Genomic DNA, 19978 nt, shown 5'->3' on the forward strand with positions numbered 1-19978 from the left:
AAAATCACACTTATCAATGCAATGGAATATTGGGAATGTGCATCCATACAATGTAGTCCAAATACATATTGCCATAACTCCTTATCGAGTCGTTTCCTTCGCAGTGTCAAGCACAGAAGCTGAAGAGGGAAGGAAAAAAAAAATTGATTCAAATTTTGTCACGTGCCGAATGAAACAGGTGAAGTGTGAGTGGTGGGGGGGGGGGGGGTTCCGCTATGTGTGGATGCTGCCTTTTCAAAGGGAAACCAGAGTAGGGTGGTGGTATCTGGGCCAGTTATTAATAACAGCAGAGAGATGGGTCCTTTAACCATCTGCCAGTTATTATTACACATATCACCATACCTATACAAATGAAATCACAACGTAAATGTAAAGACTACCACGTTGGGTAATACTGTACTTAAACTGATTGTAGGACATTAACTAAAGTTCACTAAACAAAGCCCCACTTCCTTGTGATTCAGCGGTCTAGCCATGTATACAGAAACACAAGGCCTGGTGCAGTGGGGGCTCATGCAACAGCGGCTGAGTGGTTGTTTCAGTGTGTAACATTATCCCCGGTCTGGTCTCATGACTGCAGTTCTCCAGAGCCAGAAACAAGAGAGCCAGAGGTGAGACTGCTGGGCTTATTTGACATAAGGTAAGCTGGCTGGTTGTGTATTTTTATCATGCACAAGGGTATTCTCATTCCTTAATTTCAAAACCTGGAAATGCCAGTCCAAATCTCATTATGTACAGTTCATCCAGGACATTGAGACAGGAAGACAAATCTGCCAGGACTAGATTACCAGCGACTTTGCAATGTTCCATTTGTTATTGAAATAACCTTGTCAGTTTTCAACCTCTTTTCACACCATGAATAAACATGAACATGACACCAAGTGTTAATAAAAACATTTATTGGTTTCCCATTTGTTCTAAGCGCCTTTCACCTATTTGACCCATCCCGTCTTCCCCTGGTTCCACACGTTCTTTAGACCCTCTATGATCAGAAATAACCACGCTCCACAAGACAAACCAAGAATGAACACAGAAAAACATCAAACCAAGAGGTGTAGAAATCTGAGGGGACTAACATCAGTGAAGTCTGACAGACATTGAATGAGTTGTTCCAGAAAGCAGTGGTAGAAGTGCAACAGCTGCTATATAGTATGTTGATAAACATAAGCACAGGAAAAGCTGCTATGTGCCTGCAACCAATATCTGCTGCCTGAGAGCAAGCTTGAAAACAGTCAAAGCAAACACCCCCTTAAACAGCAGAAAAGGCCCATATAAAACGGGCAATAGATTTATTTACAAGAATAACTTTCAAAACGACATGTAAAACAGAAAGATGTAATGAGCGAGGTTGGAGTCACACAGCTGTATGACTGAGGCAATACTTTTTGAAAATAGCTCATTCATTCAAGCTATACATAACTATATACAAAGTATACATTAAAACCACAAATTATTATCTTTATACATTAGAGGTTTATCATTCAACACCCAAAAAAGGACAAATCTAACAGAGGTTTTACTATTGCTAAGAACTAAGGATTCTAAACCAACAAGTGCTCATTTTGAAGTAGCAGCAGCTCGATCACTGAAGCGCTTTTCTGGGGCATTAGTAACATAACCCCAGGCCTTATTGTTTAAGTATAGTGTATGCTATATGACCATTATACTACAGCTAAGGGCTGTTCTTAGGCCCAACACAATGCCTATACAACAAACCACCAAGGTGCCTTATTACTATTAAAACTGGTTACCAACGTAATAATAGCAGTAAAAACAAATGTTTTGTCATATGCGTGATATACCACGGCTGTCAGCCAATCAGCATTCATAGCTCGAACCACCCAGTTTATCAACAAAATTAAGACAGGACCTCAACAGATACATAGCCCCGACTGCACACTTATGTCCAAGCATGCATTCATGTACATACTAAAATCAGAAGACCTTGTCTTCCCAATCCTTCAAAAGATGACAAGTCTATGTTATTATTAAATCAGGCCTTTGGGTACTCCAAGCTTCAATTCAGAGCTCTATCATATACATCCTACACACACACACAAATCCCACATTACAAAAGATGCCCAGACAGAAATTGAAAGGAAAGAATATAAGACACGATTGAAAAACAAAAAGGTTATTTTGATCATAGAGGTGTGTTCAAGGTTGAATCCATTGAAGTCAGGGAATCAAGCCAGACGAATGAATGAATGAAATCTATATATATTCATTTTAAATAAAGGGGGCAGCACCTTTTCTTTCCTGATTTGCATCCTTCTTCAGCGAAATTGAACATCTTCCGTGGAAGTTAAATACTTTTACAGAGAAGGACCTTTCTTTACTGGAGTGTTCTTGGGAGTGAAATCAGAATGGTTAGTGACATTGGGGGAAATGTATAGATAAATGGGGTGAGGGTTTCAGGCAAAAAAATATATATGTTTCCCTGTTTTAGATTAGGCCAGGCTTTCCAGTCAATCAAAGCTTCAGCAACTAATACCAGCAGAATGTGACCGAAATTAAACTTAACTTGCTTCCTTATTAATTGTGCTTGCTTTTTGAAGGGGTTAATCTTGATGTCAAACTACCACAATTTAAATCTCAATTGATGACCATTTGTTATTTGTCTATAACTCCCCACATAATTCTATGTTTACGTAGCCTGGAAACCAAACGGATATGCTCCAATTGAAACAATAGTAAAACAGTATACGAGTTTGGATTTCATGCTACTTTTTATGCCCCTTCACATCTTCAATCTGTTGGTGGCCCTGTCCTCCCAGGCACATGGGGAAATCTGATGATGCTACAAGACCACATTAACCTACTGTGCTGTTATTGTCTTGAGTCAGGAACAGAGATAGGTGGGAGCTCTGTAGTAATGAGGTGGATTGACAGACTGGGCAACCCAGGCCTGGCCAGCATACGAGAGGCATGGGGTTAGCAAACACTGGACATAAATTAAACTAGCTGTAATCTCTAGGCAGGTGAATTGTATATACACTGAGTGTACGAAACATTAAGGACACATGCTCTTTCCATGACAGACTGACCAGGTGAAAGCTTTTATCCCTTATTGATTAACTTGTTGAATTCGCTTCAATCAATCAAGGTAGATGAAGGAGATGAGACAAGTTAAAGGATTTTTAAGCCTTGAGACAATTGATACATGGATTGTGAATGTGTGCCATTCATAGGGTGCATGGCCAAGACAAAAGATTAAATGCCTTTGAATGGGGTATGGTAGTAGGTACCCGGTGCACTGGTTTGAGTGTGTCAAGAACTGCAACACTGCCGGATTTTTCTCGCTCAACAGTTTCCTGTGTGTATCAAGAATGGTCCACAACCCAAAGGACATCCAGGCAACTTGACACAACTGTGGGAAGCATTGGAGTCAGCATGGGCCAGCATCCCTGTGGAATGCTTTCTACACCTTGTAGAGTCCATGCCCTGACAAATTGAGGCAGTTCTGAGGGCAATGGGGGGGGGCAACTTAATATTAGGAAGGAGTTCTTGTTTTTTTACACTCAGTGTATGAGTATGTGTTTCGCATCTCTCTTTATCTTCCAAATGTGGAGGCATAGCGGGGATATATAATATAGGATATCTATGACTACCTAACCGTCTCACACCCAACAATGTAAATATCAAACGCCCTTTTTGGGGATTTTTGATTAATAATAATAAATTAAAAATGTGTACTGTCTCTTTGAATCTCTTTCATGGGGATGGGGGCGAGGTCAGCTTTTATTTGTTATTTCCTCCTTTCTCTCCCTCTTCAGCCTGACTTGTTGGCCCCCACCAGGGTCATGAGTCCGTCTGTGCTCATGGACTTGGGGCGTTCCAGGGGGAAGCCCAGGGCTCGGCTCCAGATCAGCTGGGCCAGCACTCCCAGGGCTCGGGACACGCCGAACAACACAGTGTAGTAGTTCATCTCCGTCATCCCATAATACTGTAGTGGAGAGAGGTCAGGGGGAAGGCCAGGGAGAGGTCAAATATGTTTTGTTACAGAGGGTCAACAAAAATGGAATGATTAAAGACTAAACTAAAACACACAGGTGCTGTGTTTTGTGATGCTTATAATTGAAGTATAATTGTAATGCTGACTAGTCAAAATACATTTAGAATGCACTTTCAAATTCAACTTCCATCGAAGTTTCAGAATGGATCTGCATTACATTGCAATACAAAACATTACAATAGGACATTGTTGAGCAGAATGCCTGAATAAAGAATATTGCTTACCTGCAGCAGCACTCCACTGTGGGCATCTACGTTGGGCCAGGGGTTCTTGGCCTTACCCTGCTCTAGCAGCACTGGGGGCACGATCTTGTAGAGCTGGTGCACCAGCTTGAACATGGGGTCATTGGGCAGGTGCTTAAAGGCAAACTCCTGCTGGCATTGGTACCTGGGGTCAGTCTTCCTCAGGACAGCATGCCCGTAGCCTGGCACCACCTACGGCAGAGAGAGAGGGTGTGAGGAGTAGGGTTGAAAACTTCCCCCAAATCTCATGTGTTCTTCAGAATCCCCGTTCCTGATTCCCAGAATCCTGGAGAACTAGGGACTTTTTGGTAAGATGCGTCGTAATAGTGAAGCCAGACGCACTCTTACCCTGCCAGACTTGAGTGTGTTCCAGATGTAATCCCTCATCTTCTCATCAGACACCTCCCCTCCCATCTCCTTCTGCAGGGCCGTCAGCCACACCAGTACCTCCTGTAGGGCACACAGAAAGACACTGTTATAACCTCAGCAAGTCTAAAACAGAAACTCTATAAAAGCACTGTTGTGCTAATGTTAAGGAAAAGCCAGTTATGCCAACATGACTATCAGTCTGTCCATCCATGTGACTGTGCAGAGCAAAGGACAGGATTGACACAGACCTGGTTGGCCAGCCCATGCAGAGGTCCAGCCAGCCCGTTCAGAGCAGCACTGAAGGAGAGGTAAGGGTCGGACAGAGCACTGCCCACCAGGTGACTTGTGTGGGCGCTGACGTTGCCTCCCTCATGGTCACTGAAACCAAAGGGTCACATTCATTTTAATGTATAGTGATTCATTACAAAATTGTACCTCACATTATTGATTACTACTAACAAACATTTATACAGAGCTATATTGAAATACAGACTTATCCCCCCCCAAAACTGTAGAATAATTCTAATGCAACATATAAACACTAGGGGGCAGAGAATTTTTATATTTGAGGGTTTCACAAATCTCAGAACTTAGTGGCAAAGGGGAAGGAACTACAGCCAAAAAAATAGACAAAATGGCAACCCCCCCTCCCCCCCAAAAGTAAAATAAATAAATGACTTATAATGGTTAATAATATGAATACCTGGGATTTATAAAGTGTTTTTCAATGACCCAAAGGCACTTAAACTGTAATTATGCTTAATATATAAATCCTTCAGGGCTGGTTTCAATGGAGATTCTTCAGTGGAGATTCTTAACCTGAAACTGGCCCATAGTAAAATACCTGTGGATGGTGAGGTAGAGCCTCATAAGTTCAGTGAACTCAGCAGAGTTGCTGTAGCCCAGCATGTTGGCGAAGTTAGCGGACCAGTCCTGGTTGGAGTCAATAGCGCCAATGCTGCTGCCCTCACGGTACAGGTTACGGTAGATCTTAGCAGCAACACATGGCAACTTGGCAATTAAGTCCATGGAGTCCTCATAGATGAACTGGAATAGAGTAGATTAACTGAATAGATGAACAGGAATGGAGTAGATTAACTGAATAGAGAAGGGTAGGTGGTTTAATCAACAGTCAGTAGACTGTCTTCCCACAGGATCTCACTGAAAGACATGATAAATCCCACACACGATTACCTCGGTAGGTATTTCCTGTTGATGTTTTGGTCTGTGAGTTTTTTCAAGTCTCTGTTGAACTCTGGGGCTGTAATTCCCTGCTCTGCACAAACAGTGTGGTTGTGTTTCTATTTACTTAAATTTAGTATCATCTTTAACCAGGAAGTCGAGGAAGAGATGAATATGCTCTTGTTCAAGGAAGACCTGGTGTGCGTGTTAAAATTCACATTTAAAAGAACAGACACTTGAAAGGTACTTTAAAATAAGTCAAGGTTTAGTGAAGACGACTCATTGAGCTGGCATCACACACTGGTTTAATGCCTTTTACCACACCTCTGCCTGTACTGCATTGTCGTGTGAGGAATGCAGACCTAGGTTCAAATCATATTTAAAATCTTTCAAATACTTTGAGCGTCGACTTTAGCCTGCCTGAAGCGCCAGATGTGCAAGGTTTACACCTTAATGGCTATTCTGTTTGTTCCATTTCACCAGGCACGCTCAATCAAACACAGAAAGTATTTTTAAAATGTCAAATACCATTTGAACCCAGGTCTGTGAAGAATACATGCTGAGATCTGTCTGTGTGTGACTTACCTCCCAGTACTTGGCCTTGTTGACGCCCTCGGAGTAGGCCCGGGCAAAGCTGCTCTCACTGTTCAGAGCTGTGATAGCGGCGCTGAACTGGGACATTGGGTGAAGGTTGGTAGGGAAGTTATCTAGCATGGTGACGACGTGGGAGGGGAGTGCTGCCCGCTTAGCCCATTCTTTGGACAACCAGCTCACCTGGAGAGATGCAAACATGATCGGTGAGTACAAGTAGGGCCTATAAAAAAATTGAGCCAGGAAATGTTCTTCAATCCCAAACATTATAAATCCCCATCACTTTGCAATGGTTGTAGAACTTCAATGCCTTACTCCTAAACCATAAAGAGTAGGTGTGTCCAAACCTTTAACTGGTACCATAAAACCTGTAATATAGGAATTTCCTCCAGCTGAGCCATATTAGGGTGGAATTAGACCTCATCTCGTGGTGGCTTCAAGAAAGAGCTGCAGCAAACACCAAATACCAAGGATGTGTGTTGGAGTTGAGTTGTTGCAGTAATACCCACAATTTGTGGCCCAAAAACGAGAAGCTAGCTTTGTAGTGGGAACAGTTTGTCCAGTTGGAGCGAGTGGATTGGATGAAGGGAACCACGGGAACGTCTACTGTATGCAGTGCTCATTTCACCACGGACGACTTTGATAGCTATAACCAGTGGAAGGCAGGATTCGGAATGAGTGACTGAAACTAGGTGCTGTGCCGAGCATGAATGTTAAGCCAGCAACCTCTGTTCCCTACCGGTACATCACGAGAGTCAGCAGTAATGAGAAACCGGGTAAATTCAATGTGGATTTACCTCCCTATATCGCTATTGGATTAGCGGACTCCCTCAGGCTGGTGAAAAGGCCTTTTCCTCGGCTCTTCTTTGGTCGTTAACTCAGCCTCCACGCTCTACTTTATACAGTGGGGCAAAAAAGTATTTAGTCAGCCACCAATAGTGCAAGTTCTCCCACTTATAAAGATGAGGCCTGTAATTTTCAACATAGGTACACTTCAACTATGACAGACAAAATGAGAAGAAAAAAAATCCAGAAAAATCACATTGTAGGATTTTTAATGAATTTATTTGCAAATTATGGTGGAAAATAAGTATTTGGTCACCTACAAACAAAAAATATTTCTGGCTCTCACAGACCTGTAACTTCTTCTTTAAGAGGCTCCTCTGTCCTCCACTCGTTACCTGTATTAATGGCACCTGTTTGAACTTGTTATCAGTATAAAATACACCTGTCCACAACCTCAAACAGTCACACTCCAAACTCCACTATGGCCAAGACCAAAGAGCTGTCAAAGGACACCAGAAACAAAACTGTAGACCTGAACCAGGCTGGGAAGACTGAATCTGCAATAGGTAAGCAGCTTGGTTTGAAGAAATCAACTGTGGGAGCAATTATTAGGAAATGGAAGACACACAAGACCACTGATAATCTCCCTCGATCTGGGGCTCCACGACAAAGAATGCTGAGTTGCATCCAAAGAACACCATACCTACTGTGAAGCATGGGGGTGGAAACATCATGCTTTGGGGCTGTTTTTCTGCAAAGGGACCAGGACAACTGATCCATGTAAAGGAAAGAATGAATGGGGCCATGTATCATGAGATTGAGTGAAAACCTCCTTCCATCAGCAAGGGCATTGAAGATCAAATGTGGCTGGGTCTTTCAGCATGACAATGATCCCAAACACACTGCCCGGGCAACGAAGGAGTGGCTTCGTAAGAAGCATTTCAAGGTCCTGGAGTGGCCTAGCCAGTTTCCAGATCTCAACCCCATAGAAAATCTTTGGAGGGAGTTGAAAGTCCGTGTTGCCCAGCAACAGCCCCAAAACATCACTGCTCTAGAGGAGATCTGCATGGAGGAATGGGCCAAAATACCAGCAACAGTGTGTGAAAACCTTGTGAAGACTTACAGAAAATGTTTGACCTCTGTCATAACCAACAAAGGGTATATAACAAAGTATTGAGATAAACTTTTGTTATTGACCAAATACTTATTTTCCACCATCATTTGCAAATAAATTAATAAAAAAATCCTACAATGTGATTGTGTACCTATGATTAAAATTACAGGCCTCATCTTTATAAGTGGGAGAACTTGCACAATTGGTGGCTGACTAAATACTTTTTTGCCCCACTGTATCTGTTAGATTTATATATATTTTTCCTGCTTGTGCTAGAATAGTTGGTGTTGTTCTCTGGCTTACCACTTAGCTATGTTGACCGTGGTGGTTGTCCAACTAGACTAGTTAGCTGGCTAAGCTAGCAAGCAGGCTAAATAAGTAACCTTAGCTTGCTGGCTAAGAGAACTGCATATACGGCAACATTATTTGATAATTGTTTAGATGGTGTTATATTTGTTCAAAACTTTGGTTTAATTTAAATGTTTCTGTTAGCTAGGTGTTGATCGCAACTGGCTGACTCATGCAGTGCTAACCTAAAGTTAGCAGGCTAGCATCTTTGCAAGCTGATTTCTATCAATAAATTCATACATTAATTTGGTTTGAAGTTTTTTTTATTGAAACCAGTAGTTATGAAGGTGCAAACGATTTTATTTAATTTGAAGTTATACATTAAGTTATTTCTGTTGAAGTTTACATTATAGGGAATAGGCTGACTGGCTGGGTCCTCCATAAAAAAGTCACAACCCGCAAAAAACACTTTCCCGGCATGACTTTAGCATTCTGATCGGTTTTATGTAATAACTTAAAAAATAAAAGTGAGGTCTAACATTGTATTAGAACTTTACATGCGTATACTAATGCAAATCCATGTTACATGTGGTTATGTTTATGCTACCCTTTAACTTCCTTTCCACTTGACCAGACTAAATCTTTACATTGAGTTTAAATTAGCCCTAGCCCCATCTCACCTGTTCCTCTGTGGGGACCTGTCCTGTGACCAGCAGCCAAAAGAGGCCCTCAGGCAATGGCTCCTGACCTCCTGGAGCCTTGGGCAACAGCTGCTGACACTCTGGAATGCTGTAGCCACGGAAGCGGATGCCCTAAAGACAAATTTGACACAATTTAGATAGTGCCTTGAGAAAGTACTGACACCCCTTGACTTTTTCCAAAGTTTGTTGTCTTACAGCCTGAATTTAAAATGGATTAAATGTAGATGTTTTGTCACTGGCCTACACACACAATATATATAAAAGAGGAAATATGTTTTCGAAATTTACACAAAATCATTTAATAAAGAAAAACCAAAATGTTATAAGTATTCAACCCGTTTGTTATGGCAAGCCTAAATAAGTTCAGGAGTAAAAAGAATGTTTGTTTTTTTAAATGTGCTTAACAAGTCACATAATAAGTTGCATGGACTCACTATGTGCAATAATTGTAATTGAATAATTTTTTAAATAATAAAAAATGGGCAAATGGTGTACAATTCAGGTGTGGAAAGCTCTTAGAGACTTACCCAGAAAGACTGTAGTCACTGCCAAAGGTGCTTCTACAAAGTATTGACTCAAGTGTGAATACTTATTTCTGTATTTCATTTTCAATAAAATGTGCAAAAATGTCTAAAAACATGTTTTCACCTTGTCATTAAGGGGTATTGTGTGTAGATGGGTGAGAATAATTGTTTTCATCAATTTTGAATTCAGGCTGTAACACAAAATGTGGAATAAGTCAAGGAGATACATTCTGAAGGCACTGTATGTAACCATATGGCTTATCTACGAGGGCCAAGAGTGCTCAGCTTGACACATCAATTATTCTGTGGGTGATACTGTTTAGTGGACTATTTGTGTTGTGATGGCAGGAAACCCACCTCATCAGGATCCAGCACTGAGGTCTCATACACCAGACCCTTCATGCCCCTCATCCCACCATAGACCTATGAAACAGAAATTACATTCTGTACAGAAAGCTCAATATAGGCTAGACTATTTCTTTCTGATCAAAGTCCAGAAATAAGTGTCTCAATTCAAAATGTGTAAAGATGACCCTGATCTTAATTTATCTACATTCTTCATAGTCATAAAAGGGTGAAGATGTCATGTGAATGATAAACGTGTGGATGACGTTCACTGTAAGAGCTGAGGTGTGTGTAACCCTGGAGTGAGTCTGCTGTGATTTCTGGTGTGGGAGGCAAGAGCTGTGACTCAGCTTTATATTTTAGTTATTTTTTGTTGCATTAGTCCGGTGTTGGTACAGTCTCAAAATGTTTTGAATATCAGCAATCAAGTTTTCAAGAAGCAAAGTGTCATCGGACACATGTGGCTGTGCTTAGCTGGCAGGGAACAGGCTGAGTGGTGGTACATTACATGACCGCTAGTATGCTAAAAGGGGGATAGATGAGGGGCAACATCAGACCCAATCACGTAGCAGCCGGTTTATAATACAGTAATGTGAATCCATTTCTACATATTGATAAACTAAAGACCCTCACCACACATCATTTTGTTAATGGAATTTTGAAAATGATTTTACCATTGCTTTTCTGATCTTTGTGGTGTGTTGGTTCATTTCTTTACTATCAAATGAGGAGACAACCTTATCACACAAGTCAGAGTTATACTTAAACTAAATCTTTAAACCACTTAATAATGGAGCATGATGGCTGGTCGACAAATCACCCTCAGATGATTCGTTGAGAGCCCAGAGACAAAAGTACAAAGGTATTTTATAGCCAAGATAGACCCCTTTCAACCTACATGACGAACAGATGTATTGAATGGGTCACAAGGTTAAGATTTGTATAAAAGATACTTATAATTCACAGCAGACAGTATCTGCTGTAAAAACAGTTTTCATTGTGTGGAGACCAGTGTCTGGCCCCCTAACTCCATACTGGAGCCATGTTTCTGTTCTATACTTTACCAGTGAGACATTAACTCATGCTCTGGAATGCAGTATCCCCATCATAAATCTCCTGTCAGTTATCTCCCAGAGGCTCATCCTCAGTAGAACACACAGACGAGCGTTCTAACAACCCCTTATTCTATTGCATAAACAACCATGATGCAATAAAAGTATTATAACATAATCTTGCAATTTTTCTCTCAAAGTGGTTTATTTCTACATTAAAAGCCTTTGATTCTCTTATATGTTTTTTACCAACATTATGTTCTGAGATAATGAATATGGCTCAATTACTTACCATATCAACAGTGATCGATCCAATGTTGGTTTTACCATACTGCTGTTTGAAGCTCTTGATCCTACTTTGCTCTTTTGGGATGAGGTCTGATAGAACATCCTTTAAATTCTGCAAAAACACAGACATGTCTCTGAAAGCTCAGTCAAAATAAAATTAGTTGAAAACCAGCCTATTAAAAAAAAAAAGGTCAACTACAGAGAAACTAGTGAAAACTGTGATAACACTGCCAAGTCTGTGTTAGTTAAACAACCATTATATCCAAAACATAACTTTATAAGCCTAAGTTTTTCAACCTATCAGCATGGTCCATAATGGCAAAGAGAACAAAGGAAATATCGTCAATCCCTATTAATATCATTCTTCACCAACAATTACGTTAATAATGAGCAAATTGACAATGAGTGGCCTTGAAGAGGTGGTCAGAGTACTTACTGTTGATGAGCTGGCATGTCTGGATGCCACAATGACACATGAGGCATTCTGCAGAGAGGAAAATGCAAGCATCAGAAAACATGAGCCTGTGGGATGGTCTGTGGTCAAAACAGAGACTTGGTTAGCACTGAGTGTAAAGGAGGTATTAGAGAAGCTTCAAATTAGCTGCGTAGCACAACTGCACTCTGATTTCCAATACCTGCAGCTAGACTACTAGAAGTAGGCCTAATTTAATCATTGAGCTGATAGTACCATGAAATCCTGATTTCTCGCCGCTTCTCAGTTAGCCTAAATATCCAACCCCATAGACTCAACATCCACGACAGAGTGGGAAGATCGGGTAATTGGTTCTGTATAGATAACTGCTATCTGGTCCGGCAATCCGCAATGTCTGCCTTGACTGCAGATAACAGCGGAGACCATTATACTGTTGTCAGAGGTAAATGGGAGCAGCTGGTATAATGCTGAAAGAAAATGAACCTAGAGGGTTTATAGCAAAAAGCTAACAATATTTCTCAATTTCAATTAACCATAATGCATTTGTTTCTCCAGCTATGGCAGATGACCCTAAGGACTTGGTCACTAGAACTAGGAGATTGAGTCGGATTAACAGGAATGTTCTTGAGTAAATAAATAAAAATACAAAAATCAGCCCAGGCAGGATGAAAGTTCTTGACTGGATGCCAGTAATCTTGTAGCTTAGCAGGTGATTACTATCAGTAGTCTGAAACCAGACCAGAGAGGAAGAGGCAAAGCAAGAGGTTTCTATGGGTTTGTTTTTTATTTAAGTTTGTCACCTGCCTTCCTGCCTTTGGGACAACGGCTCCCATTGTTAGGGCAAAGACATGAGCATCTCGTCATTATATACAGATCTCTGACCAGACTCAGTCAGATTGTCAAAGTCAATGGAAGGGGGATGGAGCCAGGGGGTCAACGCAAGGGACATCTGGCTACAAGATTCCCAAAAAATACACCACTTCAATACAGCCACAACCGGAAGTGACTTTTTCATAGTAGGTTAGGATAATTAAATTTGGCAGATTAGGAAAAGTAGGTTAACTCTTTTGGGGTAGGGGGCAGCATTTTCACTTTTGGATGAATAGCGTGCCCAGAGTGAACTGCCTCCTACTCTGTCCCAGATGCTAATATATGCATATTATTATGAGTATTGGATAGAAAACACTGAAGTTTCTAAAACTGTTTGAATGACATCTGAGTATAACAGAACTCATATGGCAGGCAAAAACCTGAGAAAAATCCAACCAGGAAGTGGGATATCTGAGGTTTGTAGTTTTTCAAAGCTTGGCCTACCGAATACACAGTGGGATATGGATAAAGTTGCACTTCCTACGGCTTCCACTAATGTCAGCCATCTTTAGAAACTTGAATGAGGATTCTACTATAAAGGAGGGGCTCATGAGACCTCTTTGAGTCAGTGGTCTGGCAGAGTGTCTCAGGCTCATGACGCGCGCTCCCGACAGAGTTAGCTCTGGTTCCATTGCTTTTCTTCAGACATAGGAATTCTCCGGTTGGAACATTGATGTTTTATGTTAAAAACATCCCAAACATAAGTCAAACGATGTATGGAGGAATCTGTTTCTACGACCTGTAATGGAACTTTGAGTTGTCTGGACGAAGCGCCTGCGCCTCATGAAGATGGATTACTGGGCTGAACACGCTAACAACAAGTGGCTATTTGGAGAGAAATGATGGACTTTATGGAACAAATCAGTCATTTGTCGTCGAACTGGGATTCCTGGGAGTGCCTTCTGATGAAGATCAAAGGTAAGTGAATATTTATGGTGTAATTTCAAACTTCTGTTGACTCCAAAATGGCGGACATTCCTCTGGCTGTTTTGGGTTCTGAGCACCTTTCTCAGATTATGCTTTTTCCGTAAAGTAAAAAAAAAAATCTGACACAGCGGTTGCATTAAGGAGCAGTCTATCTTTTAATTCTGTGAATAACAGTTGTATCTTTTATCAATGTTTATTATGAGTATTTCTGCAAAATCACCGGATGTTTTCGAATCAAACATTACTGCACGTAACGCGCCAATGTAAACTGAGATTTTTGGATATAAATATGCACTTTATCGAACATATGTATTGTGTAACACTGTATTGTGTAACATGAGGTCCTATGAGTGTCATCTAATGATGATCAAAGGTTGGTGATTAATTTTATATATATATATATATTTCTGCTTTTTGTGACTCCTCTCTTTGGCTGGGAAAATGGCTTTGTGTTTTTTACTTGGCTATGACCTATCATAATCATATGTTGTGCTTTCGCTGTAAAGAATATTTGAAATCGGACACGATGGGTAGATTAACAAGATGTTTATCTTTCATTTGCTGTATTGGACTTGTTAATGTGTGAAAGTTACATATTTCTAAAATATGTTGTCGATGGGTTCCGCTAGCGGAACGTCTGCCCTAGAAAGGTTAAGGTTAGCAAAAAGGGTTGGGAAAAGTTTTAGGTTTAGCAAAAACCTGGGACGAAAAGTAACTTCCGGGCATAGCATGTGTTTTTAGGGAGTCCCATCTGGCTACGTTCCCACTGGGTGGAACTCTACTTCAGGTGTGGGTAGCCTACCTTCCCATAGCAGCTATAATCCAACGTTAAAACAGTGATCAATCATTAGATTTTTAATGGAAGGCCAGCATCCCGAAGTCACCTATTCACTATTGACGTTGAGACTGCTGTTTTGCATGTACCATTTAATTAAGCTGCCAATTGAGGACTTGTTTCTGTTTCTCAAACTAGACACTAATGTACTTGTCCTCAGTTGTGCACCGGGGCCTCACACTCCAATTTCTATTCTGGTTAGAGACAGTTTGTGCTGGTCTGTGAAGGGAGTAGTACACAGCGTTGTACGAGATCTTCAGTTTCTTGGCAATTTCTTGCATGGAATAGCCTTCATTTCCCAGAACATGAATAGACTGACGAGTTTCAGAAGAAAGTTTTTTGTTTCTGGCCATTTTGAGCCTGTAATCTAACCCACAAATGTTGATGCTCCAGATACTCAACTGGTCTAAAGAAGGCCAGTTGTATTGCTTATTTAATCAGGACGACAGTTTTCAGCTGTGCTAACATATTTGCAAAAGGGTTTTAATAGTAATTTACTACATTAACAATATCCACACTATTTCTGATCCATTTGATGTTATTTGAATGGACAAAAAACACAAAAAAAAAAAAGCTTTTTAAAAAAAAAAAAAATTTAAACAAGGACATTTCTAAGTGACCCCAAACTTTTGAACGGTCGCGTGTGATTAATATATCTTTTTATATATATGGCACAGGAGACACCCGTCTTAGTCACACCGATCTCAGTGAACTAATCCTTTGCGGAGGCCGCTTGAATGGCACAGTCCAAGAAGGGGACTGTACAATGCACATTCATTGTTTCATAAGTTAAGTGTGAATTGTTTGCTATCACCAGTAGTACATTTACCTAGTGGTTAGCGTTGGGCCAGTAACCGAAAGATCGAATCCCCGAGCTGACGAAGTAAAAATCTGTCATTCTGCCCCTGAGCAAGGTAGTTAACCCACTGCTCCCCAGGTGCCGAACACGCGGATGTCGATTAAACCTGTTACGGCTAGACGTTCCGGAACATCCGGTGAAATTGAATTTGAAATATTTAACTTTCATAAAATCACAAGTGCAATACACCAAAATAAAGCTTAACTTCTTGTTAATCCAGCCTCCGTGTCAGATTTCAAAATGGCTTTACGGCAAAAGCAAACCATGCGATTATCTAAGGACAGCGCCTCATCATACAAATGCATAACAAATCATTTTCAACCTGGGAGGTGCGACACGAAAGTCAGAAATAACAATATAATTCATGCCTTACCTTTGAAGATCTTCTGTTGGCACTCCAAAATGTCCCATAAACATCACAAATGGTCCTTTTGTTCGATAAATTCCTTCGTTATATCCCAAAATGTAAATTTATTTGTCGCGTTTGATTCAGAAATACACCAGTTCCAACTCACCCAACATCACCTAATAAGTTACCTGTACACTTGGTCCAAACAACTTTCCTAATCCAACTTTAGGTATCCCCCTTTCCATTACCATTAATTCCTAGAAAAGCTAAATATACACTAACTGTACACTATTTTTTATCGGTTTTATCACATTTGCAGCCGATAGTATTTTTCAGTTACAACACTTTTCTGGCATCCTCCTTCCGATACACAGTTGTTCATAGATGCTAGATTGCCATGTTACAGCGTTTCTAATTGGCTATATGGCCGTGTGTGAATCCTAACGCTATAAAAAGGTGTATTAATTTAACCTTTTATTTTATGAAAAATAATTATAGATTGTACAGTACAGAAGCAAACTTCCAAAAGGTTACCAAAACCGTATCGCAAGCAAGGATTATAACGTGTCGACAAAGTGCTGGGACTATTGTACACAGTTCCACAATGTCATCAATGCTTCAACTGAGAATCAAAGTTAACAGTCCCTCAAATAAGAAGTCACAAGTTAACGTGATTTGTCAGCTATCTTGGCCATAGAAATAGAATGATCTGAGCAGGAGGGTAATTGGGTGAAGGCAGTACTGTAGGTTACAATCTAGTTACAGCCAGTGTTCCAAGGACACTCAGTCTTACACCTGACCAGGGAGGTAGTTGCTTGGAAACCCAATGGGCAGAAATGACCTTTTGAATCAGGAAAGTTTCCTCACAACTTCCAGAATGTCAAATAAAATTAGATTTGAACGTACTTTACCAGTTGTCCTTGCAGTTGGTCCTTTTGGCGGTAGGAGACAATATATCCACAGGAAAGTATAATTACATCAACTTTTGAAAGTGCTGGTAGTGCTCAGACTTCTATCACCTGAAGCATATGCACGAGCCTCGTGTCTACTTGCCAAGCTCCTGCACGTGTTTACATGGTTCTGTACATGCTTCAGGTGATAGAAACCTGAGCACACTACCAGCTTTGAAAAGTTAATGTAATTCATATTTCTTGTGGATATTGCTTCACATTCCTACCGCCAAAAGGACCAACTGCACAGACAACCGGTAAAGTTTGTTAGAATATAATTGTATTCAACATTCTGGCTTGTAGAGGTCGTGAAAGGAAACTTTCCTGATTCAAAACACTCATTTTTGCCCGACATAGAATTCAATGCAATTTAACGTTGGGTTTCCAGGCAAGAGGTAGCAGTGGCACCCAGGAATCAACAGACCTCTGTGGAATGCATGAAATCAAGACAGAATTCAAATCAGTGTGTGTTATTGAAACTTCAGTGTTGCACATGCATATACCTATTACATAATTGGATAGTTAACTGGCTAGGTATACTGAATAAAGATCAACACAATATGCAACAACTTCAAATATTTTACTGAGTTACAGTTCATAAGGAAATCAGTCCATTAAAAATAAGTTAGGCTCTGATCAATGATTTCACATGACCGGGAATACAGATGGTCACAGATACCTTCAAAAAAAGTAGGGGCATGAATCAGAAAAACAGTCAGTATCCGGTGTGAACACCATTTGCCTCATGCAACAACACGACATCTCCTTCGCATAGAGTTGACCAGGCTGTTGATTGTGGCCTGTGGAATGTTGTCCCACTCCTCTTCAAGGGCTGTGCTAAGTTGCTGGATATTGGCGGGAACTGGAACACGCTATCGACACATCGATTAAGAGCATCCCAAACATGCTCAATGAGTGACATGTCTGGTGAGTATGCAGGCCATTTTCAGCTTCCAGGAATTGTGTACAGATCCTTGCGACATGGGGCCGTGCATTATCATGCAGAAATATGAGTTGATGGTGGCGGATGAATGGCATGACAATAGCCCTCAGTATCTCTTCACAGTATCTCTGTGCTTTCAAATGGCCATAGATAAAAATGCAATTGTGTTCATTGGCAGTAACTTATGCCTGCCCATTCACAACGTTGACATCAGCAAACTGTTTGCACATAACATGCACATTGTCTGCGGTTGAGGACAGTTGGACGTATTGCAGAATTTTTTAAAACGACATTGGAGGCGGCTTATGGTAGAGAAATTAACATTCAATTTTCCAGTAACAGCTCTGGTGGACATTCCTGCAGTCAGCATGCCAATTGCACACTCCCTCAAAACTTAGCATTGTGTGACAAAAACACCTTTTAAAGTGGTCTTTTATTGCCCCCAACAAGATGCACCCGTGTAATGATCCTGCTGTTTAATCAAGTTCTTGATATGCCACACCTGTCAGCTGGATGGATTATCTTGGCAAAGGAGAAATTCTCACTAACAGGGATGTAACTACATTTTTTTAATAAAATAAGTGTCCACAAAATTTGAGAGAAAAGCTTCGTGCATATGGAACATTTATGGGATGTTTTATTTAAACTCATGAAACACAGGACCAACACTTTACAAGTTGCGTTTATATATTTTTTTCAGTGTAGATTGCGACATAAATGGAGACTTGGCAACAATACAGCACCCGGAAATGAACAAACCTAGATAGCCAATACAACAGAAACTAACGTTAATAGTTAGGACATGTACTTATGAATGGAAATGTTAGCACTGAAGGTCAAATGAGGGGAAGTGGAGGAGCAGGTTAGCTAGCCAGCCAATTAACTTGCCACTGCTGACAGTAGGTAGCTAATAAGACTATGCATTATTTTGGATTATCTAAACAAGCAGTTTAAAATAACTTCCATGTGAGAGGAGGGATAGCTAACTAACGTTAGCTGTCAAACGTCAACCTCCTGCACAATCAATCTCCTGTTAACGTTATCCGTCACTGTCAACTGGCTAGCTCGCAGCTAACCTAAAAAACGTCGAGAAACAGTAGTGCCAACGCATTTAAAAGATAAAGGACCGTCGTTGGTAAGCTTCAAAACAGTCTGGCGATGTGTAGCCACTAGCATACATGAATGCGCTTGACTACAACCGACATTTTTCCTGGAGAGCGAGCAAGCCGGCTAGCTAGTTGTTGAAGTTTACTTGATAGTTTCTAGCAAATTAACGTTTGCACTGACGCCCACTTTATTTCGAAGAGGCTCCTTGCCTCGGCTTACCTTTGACTGAAGGAGTCTTGGCGCTAGCCTGCTGATACTGGTAGCCAGAAAGGACATGATGTCTGTGGGAAAATATATTTATTCTGAAAGACAGTGCCCAGAGAAGCTAGTTGAAGGTGCCCCTACAGAAAAAGCACGACTGAAGGTTGAAGAGGGATACGGGCCCGCAAGTAGGCGTATCGTTGATTGGATGGTGGTTGCAGGAAAATGTAACCTCATTGGCCAGTTGAGCCTCGTGTGTCTCTATCAATCGAAACGATTGGCTAAGGCAAACGGAAGACTGGGATGGAACTCATTTCCGTTTCATTCTGTCACACAATTTAAATGAATTGTTTCTGGACATGACCATACAAATTACAAGTGTAGATCGGAAATAATTTGATAAATATCAGCAATATTTTACTTGTGATACTTAGTATATTTTAGCGATTACATTTAGTTTTGATCCTTAACTATATTTAAATCCCAAATACTTTTAGTGAAGTAGTATTTTACTGGCTGACTTGGTTGGCCCTGTCCGGGGGTATCGTCAGACGGGGCCACAGTGTCTTCCGACCCCTCCTGTCTCAGCCTCCAGTATTTGTGCTGCAATAGTTCATGTGTCGGGGGCTACGGTTAGTCTGTTATATCTGGAGTATTTCTCCTGTCTTATACGGTGTCCTGTGTGAATTTAAGTATGCTCCCTCTAATTCTCTCTCCCGCTCCCTCCCGGAGGACCTGAGCCCTGGGACCATGCCTCAGGACAACCTGTCCTGATGATTCCTTGCTGTCCCCAGTCTACCTAGTTGTGCTGCTGCACCAGTTTCAACTGTTATGCCTGCGGCGATGGAACCCTGACCTGTTCACCGGACGTGCTACCTTGTCCCGGACCTGCTGTTTTTCGACTCTCTCTAACGCACCTGCTATCTCTAACTCTGAATGCTTGGCTATGAAAAGCCAACTGACATTTACTCCTTAGGTGCTGACCTGTTGCACCCTCTACAACCACT

The 19978-nt window shown here is 41.0% G+C and overlaps 1 protein-coding gene across 1 annotated transcript; it reads right to left on the reverse strand.

Moving 5' to 3' along the window:
* Nucleotides 1-882: 882 nt before the first annotated feature.
* On the reverse strand, nucleotides 883-19249 carry LOC110532556 (citrate synthase, mitochondrial). Its single transcript, XM_021616545.3, has 11 exons — nucleotides 18990-19249; nucleotides 11934-11981; nucleotides 11502-11609; nucleotides 10170-10235; nucleotides 9268-9399; nucleotides 6394-6582; nucleotides 5471-5673; nucleotides 4875-5004; nucleotides 4606-4707; nucleotides 4240-4449; nucleotides 883-3946 (listed from the first exon to the last, which is right to left on the reverse strand). Exons 1-11 carry the CDS (start codon nucleotides 19044-19046, stop codon nucleotides 3773-3775), a joined length of 1419 nt encoding a protein of 472 aa, XP_021472220.1. The 5' UTR covers nucleotides 19047-19249; the 3' UTR covers nucleotides 883-3772.
* Nucleotides 19250-19978: the final 729 nt, after the last annotated feature.

Source organism: Oncorhynchus mykiss, chromosome 9 (assembly GCF_057628025.1).
Source record: "Oncorhynchus mykiss isolate SJ-2025 chromosome 9, ASM5762802v1, whole genome shotgun sequence".
Classification (NCBI taxonomy): Eukaryota; Metazoa; Chordata; class Actinopteri; order Salmoniformes; family Salmonidae; genus Oncorhynchus; species Oncorhynchus mykiss.

What these genes read in the sequence shown, in the direction of transcription:
- LOC110532556 (XM_021616545.3), bottom strand. Translation starts at nt 19,046, where the DNA reads ATGTCCTTTCTGGCTACCAGTATCAGCAGGCTAGCGCCAAGACTCCTT. An exon ending in GATCGATCACTGTTGATATG is followed by an intron (nt 10,236 to 11,501) that starts GTAAGTAATTGA and finishes TCTGTTTCATAG; the next exon opens with GTCTATGGTGGGATGAGGGG. An exon ending in ACAGTGGAGTGCTGCTGCAG is followed by an intron (nt 3,947 to 4,239) that starts GTAAGCAATATT and finishes TCTCCACTACAG; the next exon opens with TATTATGGGATGACGGAGAT.